The sequence below is a fragment of the Haliotis cracherodii genome, unplaced genomic scaffold (genome assembly GCF_022045235.1).
Source record: "Haliotis cracherodii isolate W230 unplaced genomic scaffold, xgHalCrac1.p SCAF_7, whole genome shotgun sequence".
Classification (NCBI taxonomy): Eukaryota; Metazoa; Mollusca; class Gastropoda; order Lepetellida; family Haliotidae; genus Haliotis; species Haliotis cracherodii.
In genome coordinates, this window is record NW_027266330.1 from 16,259,230 (window position 1) to 16,277,723 (window position 18,494).

The 18,494-nt window shown below is 39.6% G+C and overlaps 2 protein-coding genes across 4 annotated transcripts; one reads left to right on the forward strand and one right to left on the reverse strand.

The window, feature by feature from the left end:
- Positions 1-990: 990 nt before the first annotated feature.
- On the reverse strand, positions 991-7,716 carry LOC139448063 (uncharacterized). Its single transcript, XM_071229565.1, has 7 exons — positions 7,648-7,716; positions 6,802-7,164; positions 3,911-4,222; positions 3,701-3,751; positions 2,449-2,523; positions 1,828-1,920; positions 991-1,241 (listed from the first exon to the last, which is right to left on the reverse strand). The coding sequence occupies exons 1-7, from the start codon at positions 7,703-7,705 to the stop codon at positions 991-993; spliced, it is 1,203 nt and encodes a 400-aa protein (XP_071085666.1). The 5' UTR covers positions 7,706-7,716.
- A 2,195-nt stretch (positions 7,717-9,911) lies between these two features.
- On the forward strand, positions 9,912-18,175 carry LOC139448337 (uncharacterized). Of its 3 annotated transcripts, none has more exons than XM_071229881.1 (9): positions 9,912-9,991; positions 11,673-11,726; positions 11,841-12,179; positions 12,842-13,153; positions 13,777-13,911; positions 14,399-14,500; positions 14,703-14,789; positions 15,385-15,498; positions 15,747-18,175. In XM_071229881.1, the coding sequence occupies exons 1-9, from the start codon at positions 9,988-9,990 to the stop codon at positions 15,839-15,841; spliced, it is 1,242 nt and encodes a 413-aa protein (XP_071085982.1). In that variant the 5' UTR covers positions 9,912-9,987; the 3' UTR covers positions 15,842-18,175. The 3 variants fall into 3 exon arrangements, with proteins under 3 accessions (XP_071085982.1, XP_071085984.1, XP_071085983.1); XM_071229883.1 differs by lacking the exon at positions 9,912-9,991 and adding an exon at positions 10,527-10,775; XM_071229882.1 differs by lacking the exon at positions 9,912-9,991 and adding an exon at positions 10,527-10,770.
- The last annotated feature ends 319 nt before the right edge of the window (positions 18,176-18,494 follow it).

An 18,494-nucleotide genomic window follows, 5' to 3' on the forward strand; every position in this document is an offset into this window, starting at 1 on the left:
AATGATTAATATGGATTAGAGAAAACATGGAAATCAATCGAAGGAAAACGTGCATATAAAACTTATGATGTGTGTAATACAGCCAAACTCAGACCTTGACGGGGTACACAAGTTACTTTTTTGGACATTCCGGCACACAGTCAATCACAAGGCCAAGTGCTGGTGCAACAACGGATGTAGGTTTCTTGGCGGCTGATTGCTAAGAGTGGTGGAAACGTGAGCTGTATCAAGCAAGTACCCTTTGAAGTATTGCTAAATGACACAAACTGGACGAATTGTTTCTATGCTTGATGTGTCGGATGCTTATGCTCAAACATAAATGTGAGGAATGAGGACAGGATAATTTAAAAAGGACATTTGCCACATGTTACAAGCTGCCCAGATGACCCCATTATGTATCAGTGGGTATTGAATAAGTTCATAAGTGATGTGTTTTTCATTTTGGAAACTCTAGTTTGAAGGGTAAAATGTAGTATTGTGCCCCATGATAATTTATTCTGTTTGAAATAGACCAGGTAAATATATACTATATTTTTGTCACGTTAAAAATATTAAACACACTATTAACAAAATACAATACAAAAATAATCTTCTATCTTGCCTTATGCATATGCTGGTGGCTGTAAATCAAACATGACAGACATAAATGCAAACACAATTTCATGATGTCCATAAGCTATTAATGTCAACTTGGAAAGTCAAACAAGCTACCTATTTCAACATTGAAAACAAATCTGCACTGCCAAAGTATAGAAACACGTGTGCTCAGGTAGACAACCGTTTCTGCGGATAACCTTTGGCTGTGCTTGAGTGTTACGTCGATTCTCGTGTCATGCTTTATGCATGAAACCCCTTTCTCCTTCCCGTCAAAACTGATATTGTACAGTTGAGCTATGTCACTCACACGTCTTGAAACATCAGATTTTAAGTGACAGCATGGTTGAATAATGAAACATCGTACAAGCAAAGATCTACATCCTTAAGTGTTAGCTATTCAATTTCCTCATAGATGGGTTCAGTGTGAAGGCCTTGGTTCTGCAGCATGCTGCAATCGGTAGGATCTTCAGGATGAAGATAGGCTGCTTCATGGTCTCCGATGTCCTTGTGAGGAGGGACACTTGGCATGTTTCTGGCGTGAATGATTATCACTTTACTTCCTGCTCGCTTGATGCGGTGACTCTCGGTGTGATGCGACTCGGAACAGTTGTTTGAAGTAGAGTGTTGGCATTTACATTTCCGATCTAGAAATAGAAGAGCAAGATTAGTTGTAAAGCATTGAAGTCTTCAAGTACGTATACAAATGGTTGGTAACATATCTTTTAAAATCCGACTTAACAATTGACATTTCATTCTAGAATAAATCAAAATATTAAGTTTTGTTATTATCTTATGATAAACATTCTTTTTTTTTATCTAGATATCAATTATCTAACCAACTAATACATGACATTCCGTCTAAAGTTTCCTTGTGCCATGTTCACCAGACATGTTAATTGTGTTCCATGGAATATCGCACATCGTTAATGTTGCACAATATAAAGTTGTGGAAAAAAGAAAAAAAATGGTAATATGTCACAGAAGCTTTTAAATAACCTTAAAAGTATAAATATGCTTTTCTCAAACTCATTTCTGTTAAAGATAATTGTGTTTCATTATGTTCATTTGGCAACACATGTATCCTGGTATTCTAATTACTGAACTTCACTCCACTTTCGAATACTTTGCCTCTTTTTTGTAACATAAACTTTCGTCTTTCCAGATCCAAATCCCGTTAGTATAAACTTGGCCCATAAGAAACAAATCGATAAAAGCTTTTCGCAAAATTACCTGATAAAAAGAGATGGAGAAGTGTGAAAACCAGGATAACAGCAAACGCCGACACAAGAACATATAGCACCATCAGTCCTATTCCTCCACTGTCTGTTATGGCGAACAGAAAACAATATAATGGAGGATAATAACACATTGTATTTTTCTCAAGAATAAACACATTGTTTCATTCAAGTAAAGGGACAACATTTATGTACTGAGTAGTATGGGATCAGTTAAGTGAGTGAGTGAGTGTGGTTTTACGCCGCTTTTAGAAATATTCCAGCAATATCACGGCGTGGGACACCAGAAATGGGCTTCACACATTGTACCCATGTCGGGAATCGAACCCGGGTATTCAGCGTGACGAGCGAACGCTTTAACCACTAGGCTACCCGACCGCCCCTGGGATCAGTTTAAGAGATGTGAGTTACCATCGGATATTGTAACGGTTACGGCTCAGTGGTATGTTTCTCGAAATTATCTGCAATTACTTTTCAAAAAAATTTAAATTTTTATTTTAACATTTATTTTAAACATTGCCAGTCAGATATGATAAAAAGTATAAGTTTGTACATAGATGTATTTTTGATATGACATGATTTTGGAATGGGGACATTCAGGTATTCCGAAACTTACCTGGGTGTGTGATTGCTGAGGAGACAATTGACTTGTTTGTGACTGTAACGTTGGTTGTCTGTTCTTTTGATGAATCTTGAAAGTAAGGTTAATTGTCATTGTATGAAGAAATTACTCTGATCTCATAGGATGGTGTTATGTCATTGCCTGTTACCGTTCCGTCACTTAGTTACATTTCGATATTCCCTGAACTCATCACTGGACCTTTGCAGGCACACAATTGTTGGCCTAATTTAAAAAGGAGTGATGACACTGTCCCGGCCGTCATTCATGACATTCAAACATCACTTACATATTTGGTGTGAGTGAGTATGGTTTTACGCCGCTTTTAACAATATTCCAGCAATATCACGGCGGGGGACACCAGAAATGGGCTTCACACATTATACCCATACGGAGAATCGAGCCCGGGTCTTCGGCGTGACGATCGAACGCTTTAACCACTAGGCTGCCCGACCGCCCCTTACACATGTGGAGGACAAACATAATATTCGATGCAATTCCCGATTTTGACTTGTACCACATGTTCCCGTGTTGTTTTAGGTGAACAATTGACCTGCCTTTGCATGTGTTTGTGCCGGGTGCCACCGGTGGAGCAGGATACGCTCCCCTTTTCGCGAACACCTTGTTTCATCACTATTTAATAGTGATTCATAAACACATGTTCAAGATATAGTCGGAATCAAACAATCGACTTTTTTATGAGTACGGAAAGGTTTTTGTCGCTTTTATGTTTATATACTGCACTATTGATACACGTCTGTTTTTCTGAAATATACATATTTTGAGTTCATGAACAATGCGATATTAAATGGACGTCGCATTGTACAACGCAGTCATGGACAACACCGTTGACAGACAAACATCAACTATGAGAAAAGCATTGTAAGGGGTACATATCTAAGTATGTTATTTAGTTTAGGTATACTAATTGCAAATATTTAAAGGTTATAATCATCTCCATGATAAGTTCAAGATAGCCTCAGTCAGCTGTAATTGACATACGTGTATGCATTCTCATGTTTCAAATATCAAAATATTTTCGAAGCGACCAAATAGTGTTTGGTAAGGAAAGGGTCAGTCCAAATTTGGGCTTCAAAGGAATGATTTGTATAACATGGAGCCGTGAACGGAATCATTCGATATCCCTTTGTATAACTTTGAATGTATAGATACAGCATGAACAGGAGATGGATGAAAGCAAAAGTGCAATTACATTCATCTATGTATCGAGTTTCGATTTGGATCTTACCTGGAAATGACGTGGAGACGTTTGGATGTATGTGTTGGAGAGACACAAGATCTACCAAAAAAGAAAAGAATGATATATTTTTTAACAGGTGTTTAACAGACAATATCCGCAAGCTAATTGCACCAAACGTGTTTTAAAATAAGAATAATGATCATTAAACTTATAACTCCAGTTGACTCGAGTCTTCCGTCCTTAAGAACCAGTACTAACCTTTAAGGTTTGGAGAATGTGACAGGTTTAATTTTATTTCATTTTTGAGTTCCCCATTTAGACATTTGATAGGACCTCCGGCGTCTTTTCTTGTGACAGTATATTCTATAGAGCTTGAACACATGTGTAAACATTCAGATTCATCGTATGTGCAATTGTTCGATACATTGTGGTTGTTTTGATTTGGCAAAAACCACGACCAATCGGCTTCCTCGTAGTTCTTCAATACAGAGCAGGTAATGTTGACCACTTCGCCTTCAGTGTAGGCAGGTCTGTCCGGGGTCACTGTGAGGGAAATACCACTTGGGTCACCTAGATATAACAGAAGGTTTCACTTTCAGTCATCTGTTGTTCAAGTAGGAAATATAATATAACAGTGCCATTAAGAATTGACAGCCATACAACAACCAGCTAAATCGCGGGGTAAAATAGTTCCTCAAAAAGAGAGGTGACATGGGCGTATGGATGCACAACTTGCTCTTCCGAAACATCTTACGCAGCAGATGTGTTCAAATCATATCATCAGATGAGAAAGGTCTGTAAAGAACTACCTCAGTAAGTCAGTCACAATGACAGCGCGTCGTAATACAATCACATCAAGTACAAGACGTCAAAATGGCCGACACGATAAACGTGACGGGAAAGATTTCCGAAGTTGTTAATGAACGTGTGGCGGCTACATGTGTTAGTCATCATTGATCAAATGGCCGATCATTGAAAGGTGAATAAAGATGCGTCAAACAGACACAAAGGTAAATTCATAGATTGCTGGAGACGGTCAATGTCAGCCTAGGCACGGATCGAGTCGATACTACGATAGTTTAGATGTGCATTTCTTCGTTTGTTCATTAGGATGGGCCGTAGCGAGAATATTCGTGAACAATCGTGCAGTCACGGTCTCTGATATTTCTCAATGTATACTGAAAGGCTGAGACCAAGAATGAAGGTTCTAAATGATCAGAAAGAACGCTTATTCATGTTTTCGTGCTAGGGAATTCCCAGGGGATTCCCCAGGAATGTGGATGTAGTCCGTCAGTGTTTACGTCATTTCAAGAACACGGGCTCGTGGAAAACGTATGAACGTCAAATTGTGTCGTTCATAAACTTCAATAAACGTCAATTTCGCGGTCATGTGACCGACCTCTCGTCCCGCAGAAAAGCCGTATATCGTGTTAACTTCAAATTAAAAAAATATTACAAAAAAAGAAATACTATGGGTCACTTCTATAAAAGTAAACGCCATAATATTTTCATTCACTGGTAATACATTATCTTCCCGATTATCATTCGAGTTCACTCGCTTGCAAGGCATTGGTGTACTTGTGACGTTATCTTTGTTTAGTGAGTGAGTGAGTATGGTTTTACGCCGCTTTTAGCAATATTCCAGCAATATCACGGCGGGGGACACCAGAAATGGGCTTCACACATTGTACCCATGTCGGGAATCGAACCCGGGTCCTCGGCGTGACGAGCGAACGCTTTAACCACTAAGCTACCCGACCGCCCCTATCTTTGTTTAAACAGACAAGCGGACACACGCCTCCAGAGACAGCGAAGAAGTGTTGTATTGTCGTTGACGTTTTGAGTATCAAATTCTAGTTTGTTTGTTTGTTTGTTGTTTAACGCCGCACTCAGCAATATTCCATCTATATGACGGCGGTCTGAAAATAATCGAGTCTGGACCAGACAATCCAGTGATTAATATCATGAGCATCGATCCACGCAATTGGGATACGATGACATGCATCAACCAAGTCAGCGAGCCTGACCACCCGATCCCGTTAGTCGCCTTTTACTACAAGCATAGTCACCTTTTACGGCAAGCATGGGTTGCAGAAGACCTATTCTACCCCGGAATCTTCAGGGGTCTCAAATTTACACTGCAAATTTACACAAAGTAAACTTCGAAATTTATGTAATTTTTGAAAACGAGTAATCGATGACATATATCCCTTAATCTTTTGTGAATGTTCTAAACATACTACCAATGTCTTATAAAAAAATATCAATTCTACGTGACGAATACTATTTGTACCTCTCCAAAGTGAAGTCTAAAAACCGTGTCCTGGAATTCATGTGGTAATTCTTTAGAACATTTTAACATCACTGACTAAAGGCCACATACATTATATTTGACGAATGCATGTACATGCTAGGGCCTCTAAGCCTTAAATCTAACTCATTATAAGGAGATATCAAAAGGCTGTGATCCAATGCATATTTGACATTTGGGTTGTGTGTAGTGCAATTCTACCTCGATAATGTACTCCTGCAAATGCACTTATACAAAAGCACTTTTCAAACTTCCAGTTTACCATGGGATAAACAGACCGTGGGATTCGAGTGGAATGTGATCATGAAAAGTACCTTTTCTGTGAACTGTTCACTTAATCATGTAATGTGCTATTCGTGAAACTCTAGTATTTGTACTCTAAGACAGATAGAGTATCCGTGACAGTACCATAACGTGATAAAAGAGAAACAGTTGCAAGGCCATTTTTATAAATGCTTCTGTTTCAGTTATGACGACACGTTGTTCCTTTCTTTATCAAACCTTAACAAGACGCGGATAATAGTGAGTGAGTGAGTGAGTTAGTTTGGTTAAAGGCCTCATTTAACATAATTTCAGGAAAGCCACGATGCAGGTCTCAGACGTTGACCAATTTGGTGAAACCCATGAGCACAGGTATGGTGCTGACAAACCTAGAAACATAATCGGGAAGAACCGTGATTCGAACCCACGATCATAGGTTTCTGGTGTGTCCAAGGGACGTAATGCTACACAGCGAATTGCGGCGCCTTAGACGACGGGTAATTAATAACGATTAATAACGCAAATAATAATCACTGAAGTCCGACACATTCTCAAACAAAACGTCGGGAGGACTCACCCTTGACTTCCAAACGAGATGTAACAGGTCCAAGCTCCATGCTGTTATACACATGTCGAACTGCCATGCTACAAGAGTACTCTCCCTTATCCATACACGTGACGTCATCCAGAGACAATTGAAGAAAAGCAGTGGAAAAAGATTCTGTGGCCACCGAACCATTGGCAGTGAACTTTGATTCCGTCATCTCAATGCTTCCATCCTGAAATAAAATAGCCACGGAACTCCCTCCTTTCTTAAGCATTATCGAGTACACCGTGTCCGTCCTCGAGAGCACCATATCAAGGTGGCATCGTATAGTCACGGGTCGAGAACTGCCTGGACGAATTATCTTCGGCTTGATATCTAGGATGATCTGGCACCCTATAAAAGCATAAAACAATATGCAATCAGAATGAATTGACACGGTATAACTAACAACAAACGTAATGTATCACAAGCCACTATTTACATAAAAGTGAAATACGCCAACATATATTTTTCGCTCGATTGTTGTTAAACACCGCACCCAACAATATTCCAGCTATCTTACGGCAAGCTGTAAATAATCAAGTCTGGACCAGACAATCCAGTGATTGACATCATGTGCGTCGATCAACGCAATTGGGATCGATGACATGCATCAACCAAGTCAGCGAGCCTGACCACCCGATCCCCTTTGTCGCTAGTCGTCTTTTACAGCAAGCATTGGTTGCTGAAGTCCCATTCTACCCCGGATCTTCACGGGTCTAATGGTGTCTGAAACAAACATCGACGATAACATTGATAAACATTGAATATTGTAAGCATTGTTTTAGCGTTTGAAATAATCTATAGCTATCGACTTAGCTTTTTTGGAAAACGTACCAGCGAAACCCCACTCAGCGAGTACGACGTAGAGTATTGTCCGAAAAAAGTACTCCATGTTGCTGAATGGAAAGGGTCATGCACACTGCCTGTCGTACGTACAAACTCCGCTCCAAAAGGAAGGTTGTGTTATTGTTCAGAGGTACGTGTACATTATCAGGATACATAGGCGGAAATTATTTGTACAAAGATATAAATAGATTCATTTGTGACATTGACATTCTAGTGAAACAAACCCTGACTGTTTAGATGCATTAAACCTGGTTAGAACCAGGCTGCTTGTGGGAGAATTTGTGTTGATGTTTGTTCTGATATGTTATTAACTGCTAAGTGCCCAGACTGATTGGATACACTCATTTCTCCATATTGGATCTTTAATAATTGCAGTGTACAAACCTTAATATAGTCCCATCATCAATTACCCGTTTGCCGTGCTCATTGTCAATAGTGCTTAACATAGGTCTGTAAGGTGTAACGCATACGTATGTGTGGAAATACATGTACATGTCATTATATTATGTCAATTTGTATATAAAACCACAATAAGTACATTGACCCTGATAAATTACGATACCCGTGAAGATCCGGTGTAGAATAGATCTTCAGCAACCCATGCTTGCCGTAAAAGGCGACTATGCTTGTCGTAAAAGGCGACTAACGGGATCGGGTGGTCAGGCTCGCTGACTTGGTCGATGCATGTCATCGATCCCAATTGCGTGGATCGATGCTCATGATATTAATCACTGGATTGTTGTGGTCCAGACTCGATTATTTACAGACCGCCGTCATATAGCTGGAATATTGCTGAGTGCGGCGTTAAACAACAAACCAAGGACAAATCCTGACTTCGAAGCATGTCAGTGTGTGTGTGTTATGTATGTGTGTCGCAGAAAGAGGCCGTGAGACAATGATGGGCGCGATTTCAAGTAAATTCTTGGGCTTTTGATATTCTATTTCCATACATGCGAGTGAGTGAATATTGTTCATATTGTCGCATGATGTGTATTATTGATGCATGTACATAATGTTTTAGTGTTTGAACTAATAAGTGTTTCATCCTCAAATCTAGGAGATATAAAAACGCCTCCGTGGTGTAGTGTATTGAGCTAAAGGTTGGTGGTTCGATCCCCGGCCGCGACGAACCATTAGATGGTGCTTGTTGTTACCCTGCCTGGGGCTCGCCATTAAAGGGACAGCAAGGACTGACCGGCTCGGAGCCAGAATAAAGTGTCTGAGTGGAGTGTCCATGTTAAACTGCGGCATGGTATCATGGATATAGAACAGGGGGAGGAGTTTGAGCCTGATACTAAAGAACTGGATGTAGGACACAGGGAGTATTCTGAAAATAAAATATACGTTAAGAAAAGTATAGTAATTTAAGAGTGGCACCTGGAGTTTTTCCAAATAAAGTTAAATTTAAAACTGTAATAAAATAACTGGTACTAAAACATCTCACACACAATATTGAGGATTGCTGTTAACCTGACATTTCAGAATAGAAAATGAGGAAGAGGGGCTGAAAATCTTCATAATACAAGATATGTTTGATCTTTTCTGTAATCATTTTAATGCAAAACAAGGGGAGTCATTTGGGCCCAGTAGGGGAGTTAGCTGTGCCTGGATGGAGTGTTTTGAGCCTGGGTAAGGGAGTCATGTGAGCCTAGGCTCAGATGACTCTAGAGTCAAATTTAGGGGGAGTCGTTTGAGCCTACTACACCGGTATAGACCCGGACTAGTACAAGCAGCCACACGCACATGTGCATGGAGGTTGCTGTACAAGTGAACTAATCGTGAACGTGACGATATTAATGACAAGTCTTTTCACATCTGTTCCCAAACACCTGTTCCCGTTGCTACAATGTTGAAACGCACATTTATTATACAGATAATATACCACTCCTATACAACAGCTGTTTGCGTACTATTATAAATATTACATCTTTCGTTGTCAAAGCGAAGGTTTGGACACACCAAACAACAGAAACAAATATTGCCACAGTTGCGTGTACGAGGCGAATAATGAATTATACATGCCTTGCAATTGACGATATTGACGAGTATTGATTCGAACGTTAATAAAGAGAACCAAATTATTCCGTCTTATGTAATGCGAGTGTTAGGAAATCGTCTACGTTTTCAAATAAACAGAGCCAATGAATTGCGTCCGTGTTACCCTGCGTGAAACCAAAACAGTAAATATGTGGCCGCCTGGCTAATGTTATCAGGTAGATCCGTGTCATCTTGACCCGGCCTCCCCCAACACTGCACAGCTTGAAATTACGTTGGGACACAGCCAGACATATGTAGCCTTGAACTGCAGCCGGATTGCACACTGCAACCATGAGTATGAGTAGTATACTGCGTGTTTCATACACGAAAATGATATGTTTGTTTTGTTTGTTTCTTGTTTCACGCCAAGCATAGTCACCTATTACGGCAAGCATTGGTTGCTGAAGACCTATTCAACACCAGATCTTCACGGGTCTGATACGGATATGAATAAAACTGCAGATAGAATTATCTCTAAATCATAAACAGGAACTGAGATGAATAACGATGTTATCCAAAGTGGTGTTTCGTTTGTTTGTCGTTTAATCGCGCACTCAGCTATATGACGGCGGTCTGTAAATATTCGAGGGCCAGGCAATCCAGTGATTAGGTTGCTGAAGACCAGTTCTAACCTGGATCTTCACGCTTGGCAAAGTGATGTAATATTACATTTAGAATGTTGTAGTACTACGCTATTAAAATGGCATACTCACAACTTTGTTGAAATGTTATTAATATTAAGTGCATGTCAAACGAGGCATCACTATACGTATTTATCTTGCCTACGTATTTCAATCTAAAAGAAATAAAAAATGACAGAAAATAGCTGTTCCATTGAGCTGAGGTAAACTTGTGCCGTGTCACGTGACTTTCATTGACTCGTAAACAGCCGGTAATTTGTTGCTTAGTCTCGTGATACAACGGATTTATTCGCCTCCTCAAGTGCAGATTGTTTTTGTCGTGTCGGGGCATAGGGGATTTCTCCCGCTCAGGCATGTATTACCTTCCCAGGCGGGATACGTAGTGTTTTATCAAGACTACGTGAGCCAATCAGATCAACAGTCTGACACGGAGGTAAGGTAAATGAGATTGTTGTTGGAGCAGGTACAAAACGTCCACTGTATTTCAATGCTGTATTGTACGGTGGCCCATAAGGGACATGGAGTCTGTTTTTCAATATTTTGATGTTTCACTTACTTTTATTGTAACCTTTTGCAAAGTTACTAAACTTTCTGTCTGTCTACATACATGTATGAGCGTTTCTGCATCTTGCGTGAGTTCCTGTGTTGGAACTTGTTATCATGATATGTTGCTGTGACAATTATACACATAAAAGGGGCCTAAAACATTCTGATAAACAAACGACTACATTATAATTACGACTTCAGGGGCTATGTTAACTTCTATGTGCCTCACTTGTGTGACATATTGCAACTTATCTGCTGTACTCAGCCTACTGTTTTAGTGAGTGAGTGAGTTGGGTTTAACGCCGCTTTTAACAGTATTCAAGTTATATCGCGGCGTGTCAGTCTAATGTGGGAGGAAAGCCCGAAGTGATGCAGGTCTCAGACGTTTACCATTTCGGTGAAACCCACGCGCACGGGTATGGTGCTGACAAACCTAGAAACATAATCGGGGCGAACTGGGATTCGAACCCACAGTCATAGGTTTCTGGAGTCCCCAAGGACGCAATTCTGCACAGCGAATCGCTGCGCCTTAGACAACTCGGCCACCCGTGCCGTCCCAGTGAGGAATGTCACCTAGAACGTTATCAGTACTGCGTCAGTTTGACCTGTGGGTTTTGACTGACTGTATTTTTTTACCTATGAACTTTCTATGCTACAGTTAAATATAACTATCGCGACTCTTGTGTATAATGACGGCCTAAAATTCGTTCCTGATTCTGTGTTGAGGTGACTCACGTTATTGTTCACATACAATAAATGTATTACATGTGAGAGTGTTCTGTGCTTCAGACGGCATGGAAATGACACGATTTGCAACGGGTTTGACAGCGCTGTATACAATATGTAAGTATGGACAAAATAAGACTAAACCGATAATGTGTCAACACAATTACGTCTCAAATATTTCAGACATTTTTGTATGTTTTGTTGTTTAATGGAATGGTTCTGAAATTTCAGTTTGCACAAGTCACCTTACCGCTGGAATCCCCGTGCGTACCACTGTGGAGTGTCAGGCGTCTAAATATATCAATAGCTATCAGAAGATTTTCTCCATTTCTATTGAAATATTCAACGTGACAGTCGTTCAGTTGGAAAAAAAGAAAGACCCCGTAGTTGTTCCCAACGACAAATACACCATAAGCAACATTACCGGACAACTAACAGACAATGATGTGTACATCAGAGGAACGACTTTCCTAGAGTGTGAACTCGCGAGTACTATATATTGTGTTTTGTATGGCTACTCAGATTCTGCTTACACGCATGTACGATTCAAGCCGGATACTGAATTTGATGGTAAGACTATTATGCATCCTGTAAACGTGAAGATCCGGGTCAGAACAGGTCTTTGGCAGCTCATATTTGTCATAACGAAGCCGGGTGGTCAAGCTCGCTGACTTACATTCTAAAAAGTAATCTTCCATCAGATTCTGGTTAGAATTGGTCTTCAGCAACCCATTCCCTGGATAGCCTGGTCCAGACTCGTTTACAAACCGCCGAAATATAGCTTGAATATTGCTGAGTGCGGCGTTAAATAACAAACAAATAAACAAATATATTGTGTTCACCTGTTAATCATTGTTTATACACAGAATTATTTTATAATCTCACATAATAAAATTCCATGTCCAATATTATCATAAATTGAGAAAATAAGAATTTATATGGAATTTAATTTCTGTTTGTTTATGTGTTATTGTAATCATTCACTTGCCATTTTACCCCGTGAAGATGGGGTTGGAGTTAGCCTTCAGCAAACCATGCTTGTGATTAGTGGCGAAGGGTTGGTCAGGCTCACTGACTTGGTTGTCGTATCCAAATTGCGTAGGTCGATGGTCACGATGTCAATCATTGGATTATCTGGTCCAGACTCGGTTATTTCGGTTACTCGTCGTCATTATAGGTGGAATGTTGCCGACTGTGTCGTTAAACATCAAACAAACAATTATCCATTTCAGTTACCTGGGAAAATGTCTCTATTACACGAAGAAGGGTTCTATTCAATGACAGCAGATACATCACACTTCTGACATGCGCATTAGAGGCTGGATCCAGAACAACGGAGATGTGGTGGCAATCTCGTTCGTCTGACGAGACTTTTTTAAAACTTGATCCACGTTCATATACTGTCACGAGAAGAGTCGGACCTGGTTGCCATGTGCACGTGCTCAGTGAACTAAGACAGGAGGCAGGCGAAGGGCAAACGCAGGTCAAGTGCATGTTTGGAGCATTTGAAGTGGGATCAGTCGCAGTTGGAGAAACTAACCAAGGTACCAACTATGCCTCAACTTGCATCACGTTACCTCCAACTTGTTTTCAAAACCAGTAACAAATAGACCTACTGCATCAGATATATATATATACACACACATACACACCCATATATATGGACCCGTGAAGGTCCGGGGTAGAATAGGCCTTCAGCAACCCATGCTTGCCGTAAAAGGTGACTAACGGGATCGGGTGGTCAGGTTCGCTGATTTGGTTGATGCACGTCATCGATCCCAATTGCGTGGATCGATGCTCATGATTTCAATCATATTAGCATGTCAGCTTGATGCGGGAAGAAAGCAAGACTCACTCTGTTACAGAAAATGTATTGACTGTTATGTCGTGTATGAGCTGATCATGTTATATTGAAAAAAAGGAATATACAGTCAAATACCGTTGTGTCAAACTTACGGTTGTCTCAAAGTAAATTCTTGGTCCCTGCGTATTCCTTTTTTATTCATCATTTTTGGTTGTGTCGAACTAGTGATAACCCGAAGTATTTACGCATGTCCCTTCAACTTCGACACAACGATGTCTGACTGTACATGAATTCCTTCATGTTTCCGTTACACGATACACACTTGCATTCATGCTTACTGAAATAAAATGATTTACTTTACAGAACCTGACAATATACTTAGTTCCCATCTTTTCCTATCGACGGGGTTCTTGGTGTACCCACATTTTGTCATCCTGCCACCTTTCTGTGACTTTCTACTGATGAAAAACATCATTCCGCAAAATTTCCGAGATCCAAGTAAGACGTTTTATTTCTTTGTGACACCATGCAAGTATTCACATTGACCGTGACTAAGTGAGTGAGGTAATATTTCACTCTCTATCCAACTAACGACGATAACATTTGATATATGTGCTAAAATTCTATTGTGAATAGCAACAGCCTTATATACGTACAATTAAGTTCAATGGCGGAAAGTCTACAGATCTGCTAGTTGAAATTGTAATCTTTTAGGCACCATCAAACATGGGTGTATTCTTTTTTTGCCAGGCAGATTAGTTGTATTCCGTGTAAAGTTTTGATATCTGCAGAGTACATGTTAGGATGTGTCCCTTGGGAGTATTGACTATATGTCCATTTTTGGAGACAACCAGGTTGCAAATTTTAGACTGTAGTGCTGATATTTCTGTCGGAAAGTGAAGTGAAATCACCTATAAAACTACGTATTGCGATAATGGATTGTGAGTGTTTTTTTACTCCATGAACTCACATCACAATATTTCAGAAACAACGAAAAGTAGAAAGCGCAGAGCCTGGATTTCATTAATCACCGGCATTATCTTTCTTGTATGGTGGATAATTGTGATTCAAGGTGCTCACACATCAGGTAATTGCATTTTGAAGTAAATTATTCTTTACGTAAGTTGTATAATGTTTTCTTTATCCAAGAGTTGGAGTCGGAGTTGACAACACTGATAAAATTTGATTTCCTGTTTTATTGAGACGATGTGGTGACAGGACACTTTCTGTAATCGATATATCATACATTGATTGAACTATGTTTAATATTTCAATTTATTTATTTCCAGGTTACGTTTGTTTTTTGGTTATGGAATCATTGTTCTTCATTCTTTATGCTGTTGTCCGACTGCTGCCTGAAAGGTTCGAGAAAGACGGTAAGTAATAAGAATTACCGGTAATACACGCGTGTATGGGTTACTGACAAATCTTCACATATTGTGTTTTTTATACCTCTTCGCAGTTGTTAGGTAATACCATTGCGGCATTCTCATGGTATCATATGTAAAATATTACCTTATACCCCACTACCGAATTAAGGGATCAACAAGTCAGGTCCGGGTTATTAATATTAGTGAGTGAGTGAGCGAGTTGGATTTAACGCTGCTTTTAACAGTATTCCAGTTATATCGCGGCGTGTCAGCTTAATGTGGGAGGAAAGCCCGAAGTGATGCAGGTCTCAGACGTTTACCACTTCGGTGAAACCCACGAGCACTGGTATGGTGCTGACAAACCTAGAAACATAATCGGGGCGAACCGGTATTCGAACCCACAATCATAGGTTTCTGGCGTGCCCAAGGGACGCAACTCTGCACAGCGAATCGCGGCGCCTTAGACGACTGGGCCACCCGTGCCCCCGTTATTAATATTAACTGACACATCGTAAATAGAACAAAGCATCCTACTTCTTGTTTAATCTGTTATTATTTGTAAATGATCATGATCTGGTTCTGCATTTGACTATCATTGTAGGTGAAAGACTTCTCTACAACTGTAGAGTATCACTATCCTGCGGAGCTGTCATAACTCCGGGTATCTGTTGGGTGATGATCAGAACTCAGATGCAACTAGCGTTCTCCATACAGGGTATTATATCTGTTACAGCTGTCATAACTCCGGGTATCTGTTGGGTGATGATCAGAACTCAGATGCAACTAGAGTTCTCCATACAGGGTATTATATCCAGAGACTATCATAAAGTCGTAGTCTGGACTAAATACATATGATTATTGTATTAAAATATTATATATAACTGTAATACAATATTAACACATGTGAACATATTCCTACGCCATTTATGTGCATATACTGAAACTTATATGTTATGTTTGCAGAATGTGTCTGGTTGGTGGTGACAGCCATTTCACTCATCACCTTCGTTTCTGTTTCCAACAAGAGAGAATGGAAGTCATGGGACAAGCGCAGTTGATTGTCTTACAGATTATCTAAGGCACTACATATGTACATTTTGATCTGAGCAAGACATGTAGATATAATCCATGTCACGAGGCTTAATATCGTGTATCATTTTCTTTGTAAAAGATATTCGATTAATACAGACTAACAGTCATAACTGTGGCTAAAATTAAATGAATTCCCTTTTACGAAACGTCATCTTGCCTGGCGTTATACCACTGTATGGGATCGCGTTTTTATGTATTATGTGTTAATAACTGCTCCTTCTCAATCGAATGTTCAGTGACTGTCTTCTTATTACAATGTACAATTACATCAATTCACAGTGGATTATGCACCAGCTGCAGGGAGAACACACATGTTGTTATGTTCACTAAACTCGGAACTATCACCAATACATACTGAAGATTCCGGGGTAGAATAGGTCTTCAGGAACCAATATTTGTCGTAAAAGGCGACTATGCTTGTCGTAAAGGGCGACTAACGGGATCGGGTGGTCAGACTCTGGTCCAGGCTCGATTATTTAACAGACCGCCTTTATATAGCTGGAATATTGCTGAGTGCGGCGTTAAAAAACAAACAAACAAACAAACAAACAAACCTATTTTTTTCCTAAGTTTTATTCTAATATACAACAAGTGTCAGTTTCTAAAATAACCCAGGTCGATTATTCACATCCGCATTTTATTTTACAGAAACTGTGTACAGTCTGTTTTATTATTCTTTGTCCGGCACTTGTATGGAGAGGTCTCATTCCAACATAACGATATAGACAGTTATTGTTGCATTGGGAGTAATAAAATATTTTTTTAATATAATGGCTAGTGTTATCGATGCGATTAAGCAATCCGGTAAACTTGGTATCACGATCCGATAAATATGCAAATGAGGTCATGAAATCCCCTGGCAAGAACTAACTTTTAGTAAGCTCTGTACAACGATGCCGCGTTTATTTGCTGAAAAACTATTTTAAAACGTTCCCTCAATGAGAAGATAGCGGTTTCCCAATGAGTGAGTGGTTAAGTGAACAGTCATGTCTGCAAGTCATTTGGCACTATATAAAAAAATGAGGCAGTTCACTCAGTCTGTATAATCCTACGCGGTTTCTGAACTGACTATAGTGATGAGCAATATGTCTTAAACTTCGATGCTCGCATAATACAATATTTAGTTCTAATAGTTAAAACTCATGATACAAAAACAGATCAGGCTAACAATCTCAATATCCTATCGTACCTTAGAAAGGCTTTCATACTTGTTTGTGTACGCCAGGCTGTTCGAAGTGAATCCTGATAACAGTTATATTCGTTGACAGTCAAACTGTTTCGTCTTTGCAATACAAACTTTACCGTACATGCATGGGATCAGTGGTATCACGGTAGATTCATGTTTTGTTTTGTTTGTTTGTTGTTTAACGCCGCACTCAGCAATATACCAGCTATATAATGGCGGTCTGTAAATAATCGAGTCTGGACCAGACTATCCAGTGATTGACATCAAAAGCATAGGTCCACGCAATTGGGATTGATGACATGCATCAACCAAGTCAGCGAGCCTGACCACCCGATCCCGTTAGTCGCCTCTTACGACCTATTCTACCCCGGAGTCTTCACGGTAGATTCATGTATGCTGCTGTGGTCAAGACAGATGGTTGACAGCAGCAACACATGTACGGCCTGATGCGTCACTACACGACAGAAATCGCCAAGCTGTAGGTAATGGTAAAGTAAACTGGGTTTCCAAAATTAGACACATTATCGTGTGAACGGGATTTGGTTTTATATGGGATCAACAATGTGTTGCAAATATACCTTTGTTTATAAAGGATTTTTTTGTGAGACTTAAATTATCGTACCAACAAGACTGGCATTCCGCTATACATGAAAGTTCGAAATGATATTATTATTCTTTGTTTAAGCAAACATTTGGTTTTGAAATGTATATTACAAGGCTATCATGTGATACATTTAGAAGTATTATGGCTCGTTTCAGATGTAGTTCTCATCATCTAAGAATTGAATCAGGTAGACATGATAAGGAACCTAGAGAAGAAAGAGTTTGTACTGTTTGTAAACATGATTATATCGAAGATGAGTATCACTTTATTTTAATTTGTGATTGTTATCAAGTTTTGAGGTCAGAATATATATCCTTGAATTATTATGAGTTCCCGACAAGACATAAGTACAATATTTTAATGTCATCCACCAACACATTTACTGTTAAGAAACTATTCTAAAAGCTATGAATCTAAGGCAAAGTCTGTTGGGATCTCCAACTCCCATCACCACACTGTAACTATTGTATCATGGGCCTATGCCCTACAATACATCTGAATAAAGTGTATAATAACGCCTTTCTTTTTTTCTTTGCCAACGTGAAGCGACTGAAGTATCTAGTTGTTTTAATCGCAAAGGATGCGCTACGCCATTTTGTTTTAATTTCTATGTTTACAAGGAGCGCGTTCAAGGAAACAACAATGATAAAATCTTGACCTGAGATTTATTGGGTTATTTTCGATATAGGTCAACAGAACATTTTGTGCACTTCACATGTCGTTCGTTGTCAGCTGTTTTGAAAAAGCTTAGCGGAACATCGTGCAATGCCATTGAACGATATATAGTTTATTCAACCAAAAATGAATAATACATTCAGGTACTTCACAT